Here is a 15,211-nt window from a genome sequence, read left to right on the forward strand (position 1 = left end):
TCGCCAGTAGCAACCCCTTCCGTGAGCTTCTCTCTCTCCCCCTTCCCTTGTTTTGTATCTTTAAATTGTATAGTTATATATTGGTTTGGGTTTTTGATAATGAATGGTTTTGAATATGTTCATTTAGCATCAAATCAGTTTTTAATGAATTAATAGCTTAATTTCAGATTACTATTAACTTGTTTATTTTTCAGATTTTATAAATTATAAGTTAGGGTTTTAATTTATGAAATATTTGATTTTAGGGTTCTTTTGTGAATTACTTTGGGGCTTTTATATACCCATGGATTTTAAGTATTAACCAAGTATAAAAATAAAGTTTTGATTAATTTCAAGACTAACTTTTATTATTGGCATGATTAAGAGCATAATGCACCAATAATATTATTATTTCCTTACCTTTCGTGCATAATGCACCAATAATATTTTATGAAGTGTTCGGTTAATTTCAAGTTAGTGTCATGCTAGGAATTGATTGAAAATGTTGAATTTGATTGTTGTATGAAAATGGACTGGAATTTATGATTGGTTTATGAGGCATGATTTGTTTGAAATGAATTATTGTTGGAATTTATGATGTTTGGAATATTGAATATGGACCACACTTTTATTATTGGCATGATTAAGAGCATGTTTAATAAAACTAAAAGTTTAATTTGGTTGAGAATATGAAAAGGGAATTTTTGATATGGTTCATAAAATATTATTGGTGCATTATGCACGAAAGGTAAGGAAATAATAATAATTTAATATGTATTGATGAAATCGAGGAGCTATAAATATAATGAACGGGATGGAGTGCACCCTTATGCACTAAGGTTACTACCTTGTTTATGGGATGGAGTGCACCCTTATGCACTGAGGTGTTTTCACCTTATTTAATTAGAAAGGGTTCAACATAAAATTAAACATGGTCAATAATTATTCAAGAATTAAATTGGAATGTTTGATGCTCAAATAACTCATGTTGATTGATTGTAAAGACTGATTGTTTTACTGTATGTGAGACATCACCAAGTCTAAAATGTAAACAACATAAAGTGAAAGAGATACCTCGAGTATGAAAATATGTTTAGACACCTACTTTTGGCCTCTTGTCCCGACAGGAAGTGCGATGATGTTACAAAAACCCGTTCTTCATGCTAGATCAAAGTTGAAGTGTTTATGGACTCCGAAATGAATTATGAAGTAAGTTAAAAACCGTATTTGAGACCAAGTTATCTTAGAGCCTTGTCCGATTACTAATTAGGCCTAAAACATGCTCATACATGTTTAAACTTGATTAATAACCGACCCAAATGCGTCATATGCAATGATTGGATCAAATGGATCATACATTGTTGAAAACCAAGCCATTGAGATAAACCAACCATCAAATTTCCTTGCAAGGATTATACAAATGGATAGCCCTTTCAAAGATATTTCCAACGGTATATTATAAGCCCAATTTCGAGTTAAAACAAAGAAGTTACCATCAAAATACTTAACCGGGCCCTAAAACCGACACCCTTGCACTCAAATGGCCATATCTTTTGATCCATAACTGATTTTAACCTAATTTTAACGGCCTTGGAAAGTAGACATTCCGATATTTCCAAAGATTTCATATATGCCTTAATCCGACTTCACAATCAAAAGTTATGGAAGTTTTGAAAACACGTTTTCGTATAAGGTAAACCCGCACCGCGCACAACTCTCAGAGTTGCACGCGCATGCCAAGCGCAAGTTAAAGAGTTGCGCTGGGCACTCTAGCGCAACTCTGAGAGTTGCGCGTGCCACCTGACGCCGCGGCTCTAAAACCTTAAACCTAGATTCCTACGCCTATAAATAGGGGTCTTCGTTTAACCCTAATCACAACAAAAAAATCATAATTCTAAACCCTAGCATTCTTAAATCCCTAATCTCTCAAGTTCTCTTACTATCATACTACTTTTCCCCTCTTTTCCCAACTACTCTTCAACCCTAATTTATCCATTTGAAGTCCTTGGAGGTACGAAGAAGAAAGAAGGTCCATAAACATATAAGATGGAGATCTAAGCAAGTAGAAGAACGATTAGTTTCCTGAGCACTTAGATAAATCACTTTTCTTTTCTTGTTTAAATAACTTTAATCAATTAATTAGTGTTGTTTGATCACTTTAAATAAACTTTAATTAATTAATTTCACATAGTATTCTTCCGTTCAAAAAGACTAGAATTGGAATAATTAATTTATTATTTTATCACTTAAGCCAAGGCGAATCTTGTTTATTTTTTTTCTTTTCACGAATTTGAATAACAAAGAATAACGACATTCGTTGCAATGTAATATTTATGTGATCAGTGTTTGTAAATAAAATCAACTAACTTAGAATTAGGTATCACTTTGCATATATTGTTTGGTGATGAAATTGTGAAAAAATAAGAGCTAGTAGAGGCCGCACTAGGGCTAGAATAACGATTCCTCCCTAAAAGGAACGTTATTTTAGTACCCTCGCTCTCGAACTCATTTCTGGTACACTTAGACCAATTTGGGCATGGGTAAACTTATGATTCATGCTAAATATCCCTTGAACCCTACTTGGGAGAAAGGCATGAACGAGGTTTATGAGTTTTCCTAAAACTCATTGGCGACTCCATATTAGTTTCTTACAAAAAAGTGTAATGATAGAATCAACTCTAGTTCAAGGTCTCCCAAACAGTCAGGAATTCAAATCCTAATATACCCTAAAAAAGTGTAAAGTCCTAGGCTTTTAAAGGGCCATGGGCATAGAGGAGAAGGATCCCCTACGACGGGCACACCCTCCTCACATTGGTGACTCCACTGGGGACTTAGAGGTTACAATATTAGTTATTAGTTATGGTTCAAGGTTTCCAACTTAGGTTACCTATGAATTGTAACGAGGGCTAACTTGGATAATCTCTAGTTAGAGAGTGAGACTTGAATGCATAATATCTTCCTTCTTCACAAAAGTAAAATCCAAACAAGCAACATAACATCATGCATAATCATAGCACCTTCTAACCATTGGGGATCGGCTCATTGACTAGGGGTTGCCAACACTAGGCTTCTATCCCGAAATCAATAACAATCATCCCACCCATATTGCCAACAAAATGTTCAGAGAACCATGCCATGGGTCAACACGTTGAGTGATTGATTCATACATCGTTCTTAAGATATGGTACCTTTGGACACCGAAACCTTGACCATAGAACGACATTATATGCATTGACGGTTCCTTTTATGTGCTACATGGCTATGTGCTTATATGCTTCATGTCTAATCTAATTAATTTTAACTTGTTACCTAGAGATATTAAAAAAAAAAAAATATTCAAAATGTCGAACCTGCCAGGTGGTGTGCACAACTGTCAAAGTTGCGCGCGCCCTCCAAGCGCAAGTCCAGAAGTTGAGCGCGGATCTTCTGCGCAACTTTGCTTCTTGCGCACGCCTACTGTTCAATGTTAATTTTGACTCATTACGAGCAATGTTATACGGAGAAAATGATATTACCGCTTCAAGTTTAATCGTTAAGTAGGTGCTAAGAATATCTTTTTGGCTAACAATGTTGTCTAACTTAGTTGCTGTTTTTTTCTTTTCTTTTTTTTTTTACATTTTTCTTCCTTTCTCTCTTTTTTTTATAAAAAAAAAACAAAATCAAAAACATGTTTTATAATTTTTCTTTTCTTTTCTTTTTTTTTTTAAAAAAAAAAATCCAAAAACATGTCATTTAATCTTTCTTTTCTTTTCTTTTTTTTTAAAAAAAAAAAATCCAAAACTTATCTTTTATCGTTATTTTATTTTTGCGTTTAAATCCAAAACTTATCTTTTATCGTTATTTTATTTTTGCGTTTTCGCAAAAATAAAAAAAATAAAAAATAAAAACGCATGTGGCAAGCGCTACTCTCGAAGTTGCACTCTCCACCTTAGCGCAAGACGGAAAATTGCGCGCGAAATTGTTTTCGATTATGATGATTTGTTTACGTACTTTTTAATCAAACTAATGACGTTACTTCGTAAAAGGTTCGTCATTAGAAGTTCACATCCCTTAATAGGACGTCGTCAATATTTCCATTCTTAAACGTGCCTATTTTCGTAGTCGTCATCTTTTAGTTATAATTGATCAACCTTGATTTAAGAGTATAATTTATTTACCTTTTCTATGGTTTAAAAATAAAATTCTGAGAACCTTACTTAGGATGATTGCCTCACAAAAAAAAAGAGAGAGAGAGAGAAATAGAGCGAAAAAAAATCAAGAAATCGTTCTAAAAAAAAGTATGATACAAAAAGAAAACCAAAAAAAAATTATCATTCTCAACAAAAAAAATAAGAGAGAATAATGAATGATAAATCCGAGAAAATGATTTAATTATTTCTTGGATTTTACGTTTAGAGGCAACCATTCTATTTAAACCTATAGTAGTTATCCTTTAAAGATGAGCAATATGAGAATCTTAGAAGTAAAGATCTCTATTGTAATCTAAATGATCAACAAATACTCCATTCTAATATATTGATCATTTTAAGGAGTGTATTAAGGTTGATTAATATTTCTAAAAATTTGATAAGCACTTTCAATCCAACTTTCCTTTTCTTTCTCTTCTACCTTTTTCGAAAACAGTTCACTTAAAGTAAAATCCTTAGATGATTACCTTGTTGAAGTCAACACAAATCATGACATTCCATTAATGATTGTTCGTGAATTTATTGACATTTTTTTCATTGACAAACTTGCTTAAAGTGAATTCGTATTAGAAGCATCAAAAAACAAACATTTTTTTGTTCATTATTTGAATGCTTCGCATAAAAGTTTTTAAGCGAACGCGCTCAATTTCTCGTGATACACATTATCAGATCATATTCCACATTTGCATCCTAGTCCAATCATGGGTGACAAAACAATATTGGAGAAACTTAGAGAGGAACTCCAAAACCTACAGGCCCTATGAGAAAAAGCCCAAATTATGGCTCACAAAAAAGCAGAAAAGGAAAACATTCTACAAGAAAAAGCAAGAGCCGAAAGGCTAGAGGCCTTGGAGAAACTTATCCTTCGAGCTAGCTCAGGGACTAAGTTCTTCAATTATGAGCTTGCATCACAACCTAGTGCCAAGACTCTCCCAGAAAAGTTCTTGACTACGGATTTACCAACCTTTAAGGTTATGGACAATCCTAGGACTCACTTAATGAGCTTTCCTGGAATTATGGCATTTAAAGGGGTTGAGTATAGCTTATATGCATGTACTTTTCCTCTTTCATTGGACCCAACTACTAGATCATGGTTTTATAACCTCGATGCAAAACAAACTTCCACTTGGAGTGACATGGTAAAATCGTGTTTAGCCTAATATGGAGATAACATCGAGCTCACAACTACCTTGCGCGATCTTGAATTACTCAAGCAAGGGGAAGAAGAAGGCTTCATTGACTTCTTTTCCAGGTGGCGATCAAAGGTTGCTCTTCTTTTACAAATACCTCTGGAACATGAACTTGCCCCAAAGTTCATAGACAATATGTCTCCACCATACAAGTGTCATTTACAATACGCTGATTTAGACACATTTCATAAAGTCTATACTGTGGGAACATTAATTAAAAGGGACTTGATAAATGAAACCATGAATCATATAGATGGACTAGATTTTTAGAGAGGATTTCACCTACGTTGGAAACGAACAAAGTTCGAAGACGCAATCTCAAGAAGTTGTCAACAATTCAAGATTTAGCATTTTAGGTCTTGTTTTGTTTCTTTCCTTTTTGTTTTGTCTATGATCGATAGACTAAGAGATTCATGCTGTCGAATCTACTTATTATGTACTCTCATTAATTAATGAATAAAAATTTATATTTTCAAGTACGTCTATCTATTTCTCTTTTCAATCACTTTGTTGTTATTAGCTCGAATTAAATGAAATACACATACAAACAGGCAATATCAAAAAAGGCATACGTGCTTAACACTTTAAGTGTCTTGATGAGCTTTGGTTTACAAGATTTATCGAATGAAAAGAGACCCATCTTTTGACCCACTGAGAAGGGAAATGATGATTACACCAACACAAGAGGCAACTTGAAACTCCACGAAGATGATCCCATGTTTTTCACCTTAGAACAAATCCATCTTTTTGTCAGCCCTTTTGAGCCTCGTCAATTGAGCCTTACTTATTTAACCTACATTATTCCAAACCTTGGGATGGGAATGGTGCAAAGAGATAAAAATGAAAATTTGGGGGAGAGAAATATAGGATGGGGACACAAAGTTAGTCTAAACTCAAAAAGGAAAGATCCAATGCAAAAGAAAAAAAAATGGTTCTAAAACCGAAACCAAACTTGGCAAAAAAAGAGAGAGAGAGAAAAAAAAGAAGGAAAGGCAAGAGAAAAGCACCTAATGTAGAAGTGGTCAAACAGACTAGGAAGATTTTAATTAAAGAAGCACCAAAGTAAAGGATTAAGGGAGTATACTTGAGCCTGTCCATTCTTCGTAACCCCAAGCCTAGTCACGTTACAACCTTGGAAAGGCCTCCTTGAGGTAAACTATAACCATGTACCACGAAAGTCATCATTCTACGAAAATATGGCCCACCTTAGGCCTTTGCATATATGGACCTACTATTGAGTAGTTATGCTCGTACATAAAGTGCATAAAGTGTTGAGCAACGATTATAAATCAAATAATTTGGATGATTTGATATCCATTGGCTTGATTACATCGTTTTTAGTAAAGCAATCGAATCAAATTAAATTCGATGTTTTCCATATCTTTTGCCAAGAAAATTAAGATGACTATCACTTTAAAAAATAATCATCTTATTTAAAGGGCTATTTATTACCAAGGTAATTCATGTTCTATATACATTGCCTAGAAAGAAAACGAGTGAATACAGTAAACTGATTTGATATATCGACAGCCTTGATGTCAACATTAGATGTCTTTTAATACTCTTGAACATTGACCATCTTACTTATCATAAGCAATTAATATGTCCGCCTACGTGGGATATCTTCATCCTCTTGAAGCGAGGAACGTTGAATGAACATGGTCGCTACATGAAAAAAATGATCGTTATCGCTATTACATGTATACCTTACTGCCAAGTCATCACGATGATTCAACTACTAAGTCAATAATCCTTACTTTTCGAAAACATGTCTACTTCTCTATCTTTATTCTTCTATGGGAAAGTTGGATTCCACTTCCTCTTTTATGCAAATCCTCTTTTTTGTTCATTTCTTTTTTGGGGGTAAGTCGGGATGATCCCTCCCATTGGCAACTAAAAAACTCCAAAAATAGTAAAAAAATTTCCTCTTTGCCTCAATGGGGGCTCAATAAAGCCAGGACATCCCACTTATCTCTATTTACAGATTTGAACACACTAATTATGTTATAAAATCAATGTCATGCAAATCTTATTACGAACCATCTTAATAACTTTAAATGACAAAGGGAAAAACATTTACTTCCGACTTGATCAAACAATTCATGATAAACATATCCAAAATCCACAAATTGGAAACGCAAATCCTGGGGCTTCGAATATGAGAAACATCCCCTACCATATGTATACATGAATTGTGAAAGCCACCTAAGTCTACACTTGGGGGCTACAAAAATATAGGTCTACCCTAACTTTTGAAAAGAATTAAGACCATATTTTGGAAAGTGATTCGAATGATTTTACAAATTATTCTAACACTCTATCAAACCTAAGTTTGATAAATATTCATTTTCAAACCACGGTGCCTGCTTAATGGGAAGAACTTCACTGTTAATTAGAAAAATATGACAATGATGACAAACACATAAAGAAACGATAAGATTGAATATACAAGAGTTTGCTCACATTTTCATATCTTTTCGAGATAAGTCTCATCCTTAATACATCTCAACTCTTTGCACTTCCACACCCAAACTCCTTAGCTAAACAAAACCTGCTATTTTTCTTAATTGATATTTTGTTCGTAAGTTGCTTCATATAATTCGAGTATAACATCAGTGTTTGAGCGTTCCACTTTATGGGCTTTTAGCACTCAAGTGTGCATGTTCATTGTGCAAATTAACTTTCAATTGTTTGTTTGTTTTTTTTTAAATCAAACTTTAGAAAGTATTAGCAATAATCATAATGAAAAGGTAGGAAGAAAGGAATCACCTTGTTGGAGACCTCTAAAAGGAATACTTCACCACAAACAAAAGCATTAGTGAGATTCTAGCTGAAAAATATCGACACAACCCTCTACACTTTCAAAAAGTGGACATTTGAGAGTGAGAAAAGTTAGTGGAACATAATGAGTGTGGTAAACACATTAATTTGGAAAAATTTCCAAACTAAGCTCTATTTAGAAAATATACTCCATTTTAGACGCGTGGAAAAAGTATTTACCAAACTAAGCTTGAAGGAAAAACGCCATCCATGGTAGCGTTTTACCCCCTAACTGAAATGTTGGGAAAAAAATCTGCCAAGGGTAAAACGCTACCCTGGGTGGCGTTTTTTCTTCAACATGAAACTCCAACCAGGTTGGCATTTTTACCTTCAACATAAAATGCCAACCAGGTTGGTGTTTTACCTGCAAGATACTATAGGCAACAACCTGCTCCTAAAACCTGCAGGCTTCTTGCAAGCCTACTGCCACTCCCACCACCAATTCAACTACTGCTAGCCGCCACTTCCACTGCTACCAATCACCACTTCCACCGCTACCAACCACCACTTCAACCACTCCCAACTAACACCAACCACCACAAACCACCACTTCGTTCACCTACAACCAACAATTTAACAACCTTCATCCACCAGTTCCATAAAAAGCATGAATGTGTACAGTAAAAGATGATAAATGGAAAAAAAATCAGTTAAAAAAAGCCAATTATATTAATAATATTTGTTAATATACAACGTACTAGAGAATCCGACTACAACAAACTCACAAAAGCAATTTTAAGATCCTGATTCATCTATTCGACGTAATTGCTCTCTATCAACTCGCGGTCTCCGACGACGAACGTACTGAGTTACAGTTCTGAAAGGATCTGGGGGAGGAGTTCAGAAAGGATTTGGGGGAGGAGTCTGTTGGCTAGATGACGGTCCCTCCTGTGATAAGTATGGCGCATACAGGGGTACGGTGAAATCCTCCGGGATTTCACCAAACTGCAAGGACGCTGTAAGGGACGTGTGATTCTGTCCCCTACTACTCTAGCCTACCTCACGGTGTGAATGTTGTTGGGAGCCTCCACCGTACTATTGCTGTGATTGGTCCCGCCTTTGGATAAGATGACCATGACCATGTCTTTGTAAGCTAGTCACAGTCATCGCTTGAATTTCATCTATCTGCGGTATGGTGGGATATGATATGCTCAAGACTCCCAGTGCATCATGTATAGCCAGCATATCAAACGCCTGCATAAGTCAACAATCAATTAATTTAATAATATCAGAAATTATAAATTGATAAAAAAAAAATCCATCTAAAACTCACATATCCACTGATGTCTCCAAAAGCTAGCTGATAATGAGTTGAGGGTGGGGTGTAGTTAGGGTTGATGAAGCGTTGGGTAATGCTCCTATACCATACCATGTATGGATCGTGATACTCCATCCGGCCTTGGAAAGGCGCACCATCCACGACGTGCTGCAATCGCTCATCCCACATGTCTATGAAGGTGGCATGTTGAACTTCCCAGCTTACGTCCCCCTTTCCTCGTCGGTCTGCCCTGTGCAAGTGGACACCCGTATCAGACGTGGCGGGGACGGCCTGACTAAGGCCGAATTGTCGCATGACTCTGTCGGGGAGGTGAACCTCCACTACCTCAAAACAGATAAAGACTGTCATGGCACGCCACTCCATCTAATGATCACGAAGATATGGGGGCATGGCATCGACTAAGTCAGCGACATACGAATCCCACGTCATCTGCATTAATACGCCGTCAGTAACATCATAATTAACTTATTGAAACAATGAACGGGGTGTTAAATTAGTTTTTATAGTGTAATTGATCACCTGAGACTCGCTCAGTCTGTCAAATGCGTCTCTGTAATACGGTAGACTCCTCGCTGCATGCACACGAGTAAGTCTCTGTATACTGAACGATCCCATTCCATATTCAGATGACGGAATGTTGTATGAGGGAATTTGTAACGAGCTTGTATGGTATGAGGAAGATATCTAGGTTGTTGTTCTATTAATCGAATAGTCTATTGAGTACATATAGGCACCATTTCCACATACAAATCAGTGGGAAAACACCTCATTGTAACGACACCCCTTAGAACCTCCAAACGGTCATCATTCAAAACAGGTTAGATTTGAGCCCCACTAACACTCTCAAATCTCATTTTAATGTTCAGTTCAACATTCATTGGGTTTGAACCAGTTACAATATAAACCTTGTTCAACAAATCATTGTAAGTCATACAAGGTTTCAATGCCAATGGTTCCATTTTTCCTCCTTTATACTCGACGTTCGATCCGACACACAGAATTTCACCACCCCCACCGGCATAACAAAACAATCAATTGTGAAGCCATGTTCTACATAAGAATCGGAACGCATATTAGATGACACAAATATACAACACAACTAAAACCACAATAATTCCATTAAACTCTCAAGCTAAGTGTATATACAAAGTAGTGTTCAACAATGTACTTATTTACTTAATTAATCAACAATGTAGTATATACTTAAATGTACCTAATTCAACAATGTAGTTTGTAAATATACTTAAATTACATAATTACACAATAAATATACATATTTAGCAAAAAAAAAACACTACATACTTGAACAACAATGTATGCTTCATATACTTAATTTGAATTTAAACAACATACATATAAGTATACTTAATTTCAATAATTAAACAACAATGTATTATGTAGTTATACTTATTTTGCATACTTGAACAACAATATAGTACATAAATTGTAAATTACAAACATAAATTCCCATAAAACATCAAAAACAAGTAACATAATTAAATTGAATACATACCCCAAATACGGTAAATTCACTGCATAAAAGTGTTAAAGAAAGAAGGAGGAACAATATTTAGTGAGTATGATGAAGATCTAAGCAATGGGAAGTGATGAATTTGCTGCATATATGGAGGATTGGGCGAGGTACTGTGCGCGGGTTAGGGTTTGGGAATTGGGGTTTATTGTTTTTTGAAGAACAATGAAAAAAATAGAATGGAAATACCCGATGCAAAAATGCCAACCAGGCTGGCGCTTTTTGTACAATAGTAAAACGCCAACTAGGCTGGCGTTTTTACCCTGGCCAAATTTTTTTTAAAATTTCAGTCAAGGTATAACGCCAACCAGGCTGGCGTTTTTGCCCTGACTGAAATTTAAAAAAAAAAATTGGCCAAGGGTAAAACGCTACCATGGATGACATTTTACCCTGAAAGCTTAGTTTGGTAAATAGTTTTGCCAAGCGTCTAATATGGAACATTGTTTCTCAATTAGGCTCACTTTGAAAAATTTTCCCATTAATTTTATAATATTAATCCCATTAATTCTAATACGGTAAAAAATAAAAATTGTTTTTATAATTTCGAAACAATAGGAGTATCTAATTTCGTTCTCCAATCAATTAAGTTAAAGGTAACTATCTCAATATGTAAAGACAAGGAGAAATGTTTTAAGGATCTAACGTCGCTAATCCCATAATTTTTCATGTTACACAATATAATCAACTTTTTCACATAAACATGAATTTAGACCGTGGGGCATGAGTGAATGAAGATCAAGGCACAACATAACATTTGAACATCTTTTCACTAGTCCCCATACCCCCTCTTTTCCTCTTCCTAATCATCTTTTTCCCATCGTCCTCACCTTCTCTTGGCATCTCTTTTTTCTCTCTCCTATCATCTTTTACACAAATAAACACTTTCTTTTCCTCATCTTATTACTTTAAATCTACCCTTTTCTTTCTCCTTTTCCCCACTCATTTTTAACCTTCAAATACTCCCTTAAAAAGTTGAACAATCAAGTATCTCATTGAATCTTCCTTTCTTCTTTCCCAAAGAACTCAACAATGGATTCTCTTCATCATTTTGTCATAATACCTTTCATCTTATACTTCTCCATCCTACACCCCCACCTCGCTTCAGCCGGGTTACTTTCCGAGCCGGTCGAACCCACCAAACCAAACGACTACCCAACCACCCCAAACACCGTCCCGGCATTCCCACTCCAAACCGACTCACAAACCTGCCACTTAGACCTCTCCGACGAGCTCTTCGGCGGGGTCAATGAAGCATGTGGTCACAACCTAGACCGTAGCCGCTGCTGCCCGGTTCTAGCCGCTTGGCTCTATGCTGCTCACGCTCGGTCAGCTCTCGAACTACCCCCGGCTAAACCCCCCGTTTCCCCTGACTCGGACTCTGTTTTACCCATGATGCCTGAATCTGATTCGCAAAAATGCGTCAACTCGCTTCAGTCGTCGCTCTCGAAACGAAACATCACTCTTCCTCAGCCGAATAGCACATGCGACACCGTTTTGTGTTTCTGTGGCATTCGGCTTCATCAAATTGCGTCGTTAAGTTGTCCTACTGCGTTTAATTTGACGGCGAATTATCGGAATGCGACGCCTACTGCTAGCGTCAGGAATTTGGAGAAAAACTGTCGTAATTCTACTTATGCTGGGTGTACTAAATGCCTTGGTGCTCTTGAAAAGGTATTTTTTTATTACGTTATTTTCTTCAAATTCTCCAATCATTTCCTCATTTATTGATCTTCATTTCTTCAATTTATTTTATTTATTTGTCCCCTCCTTAATAAATGATATATGCCAATTTTCATTAATTTCTCACTCGTGGATCTCATGTTCACTTTAATTTATTGTCAATTTTTATTTATGGTTTTGATTTCTTAGAGGGTTTTATTTATTTATTTATTAGAGTAATTTTTAGAACTTATAAAATTGTAGATGACTATAAATGTCGAAAATAGAAAATAATTTTGTAGATTAACATAACTTTAAATGTACACCCTTTAATCTCGAACATTTTTGTGAGACACTCACCGTTAAAATTGGAAAAATATTAGAAACGGAGGTAGTAATATTAGTGATAGTATGGATCTCGGTTCTCAATGCATTATAGAAGAAGGTTAGGATGATAATCATCGATTGAAATGAAACAATTGTCAATGCAAAAAGTAAAAAAGTGAAAATGCGTTTTCAACTAGCTCCAAAGTAATGTCAAATTTTGGTATACTTTACAAAAAGTTATCCCTTAATTAAGTTAATTAAACTAGTTACGTATAGGTTAAATGTGATTTAATATTGGCTTTATTTTGCCAAATAAAATATGAAATTAATTTATAACGTTACAACTTTTCAAAAAAGGGTATACTAGTATGTATAATAGCAGAAGAGACAAGGTAGAAAAAGTTGTTTTGGGTAGTGGATGAATCTTTTTTCCCTGTTGGATTAGGTAATGGCCTGAATTTAGGATTTTTGGACAAAAAAAAAGTTATGCTTTAATATACTCCTAATTTGCCTTTCAGTTTTCATTTCATTGTCAAATTGTGTTTCTCGAAGATAATTGGACATTGGTGGAATACACATTTGTATGTGATTAAGGTTGTGCCAGCAATCCAGCATATTGCCAACATTTTCTGGCCTACCTTATTTTATTTTTAGTTTATCGATATTTCTCATTTCTATTTTCTAATGAAAAGTGTTATTAATGAACTTTTAATTCCAGAAGTCTAAATATAATGAGGAAAGAAGAAATTTATTACGAAGTGGAGTACTACTTTTAGCTCTACTAGTCATACACTCATACCTCACACACCAGTTATCAGAATTTATCATAGAAGTAGAAAGATTAAGGTGACATTTGGGCTTTATGATTTTGTGAGATGTATCGACATTTGACTGTTTCTATTTTTAGTGTGTTAATACACGGGGGTATTTGGTTCACAGTGTTCACCCATATCAACCCCATACCTCATGTTAACTCCCTCTGTATTTTATTAGGGAGTAAATATGTAACAAAAGGCTAATTTAGTTTCATAATTTTCATTCCATATATCATAAAAAATGTTTAATGAATTTCGTTAAAAACCGGTTTGATTATTAAAAAAAAAAAAAAAAACTCACCTAGTACAAATCATAGCACTAAGCACGTCTTTTTCCTTTTTGGAAATTAAAGTTAAAAAGTCTGATACAGTAAGAACTATGCCAGATTTTATTTCATACGACCTAAACACATTTGCAACTCCAAACTGTTTATTTTGTTGAAAAAAAGTTTATAATTTCTGTCTAAATATTTTTTATTACTCCGTAAATGTATTATGGACTTCTTTTTTTTTTTTTTTTTTTTCCAGTAACCATAGTATATTTTCCTTGGTAAATTTTTACAAGTTGTTATAATTGTCCATGATTACAGCTAAAAGACGGGGGCAAAAACGGAACAAAAATTATAGGAGGCAGTAGTACTAGTAGAGCGTCAAAGATGTTTAACAGAGATTGCCAACTAATGAGTTTGACGTGGCTTTTGGCGCGGAACAAAACAATGTACATACCAACAGTCTCGGCTGTACTGCGCGCAATCATGTATAGCGCGCACCCTCACCAATCTAAGTGCAGCCCTGACCAAGAGAACATGCCTCTGGCCGTCGATTCTCTACAATTTAACAAATTCAACTCATCCGCATCATCTCCGTCGTCTATTTCTTTTTTCTTTTGCCTCGGCTTAATTTACGTATTTACCCTCCTGTTACTATTATTAGGGTAACCCTAAAAATAAGAACTTAATTACTTTCTCTTACTAGAAAATTTTCTCTCTCTTGAATTTGTCTGCTTCTTCTGCTTCACCTTCTGCTTTGTATCTTCTGATGTTTGCGTTGTCAGAGTCACGTGAAGCTAGTGGACACTTTTTGGCGTTGTTTACAGGGGGCTATTTTTGTCATTTTACCCGCTGTAAATTACTTCGATTAGAAGTTGGGATTTTTGTAGGCATTGTTTTGTCTCATTATTTTGGTAAATAAATTTGTATATGTTCCTAAGTTCTGATTCCCTATATATGCTTATTCGATGCATTTTTATAAGCTTATTACTGGCTCTCTAATGTCTAATTGTCTTAAAGATTCTAAGGTCTAAACTCTGAGCGGCGTTTGTTTCGGAAAATAGAAACGGAGTGGAAATGAAACAAATAAAAGGGAACAAAGGAATCATTTAGTTATTACCTTTTCATTTGTTTGGTTTGACCATGAAAAGGGTA

General features: G+C 35.2%; 1 protein-coding gene across 1 annotated transcript; it reads left to right on the forward strand.

Annotated features, from left to right (window-relative positions):
• The first annotated feature begins 11,670 nt into the window (after positions 1–11,670).
• Positions 11,671–15,010, forward strand: LOC110704831 (uncharacterized GPI-anchored protein At4g28100-like). Its single transcript, XM_021882645.1, has 2 exons — positions 11,671–12,657; positions 14,378–15,010. The coding sequence occupies exons 1-2, from the start codon at positions 12,016–12,018 to the stop codon at positions 14,723–14,725; spliced, it is 990 nt and encodes a 329-aa protein (XP_021738337.1). The 5' UTR covers positions 11,671–12,015; the 3' UTR covers positions 14,726–15,010.
• Positions 15,011–15,211: the final 201 nt, after the last annotated feature.

Source organism: Chenopodium quinoa, unplaced genomic scaffold, assembly GCF_001683475.1.
Source record: "Chenopodium quinoa cultivar QQ74 unplaced genomic scaffold, ASM168347v1, whole genome shotgun sequence".
In the NCBI taxonomy this organism is placed as follows: domain Eukaryota; kingdom Viridiplantae; phylum Streptophyta; class Magnoliopsida; order Caryophyllales; family Amaranthaceae; genus Chenopodium; species Chenopodium quinoa.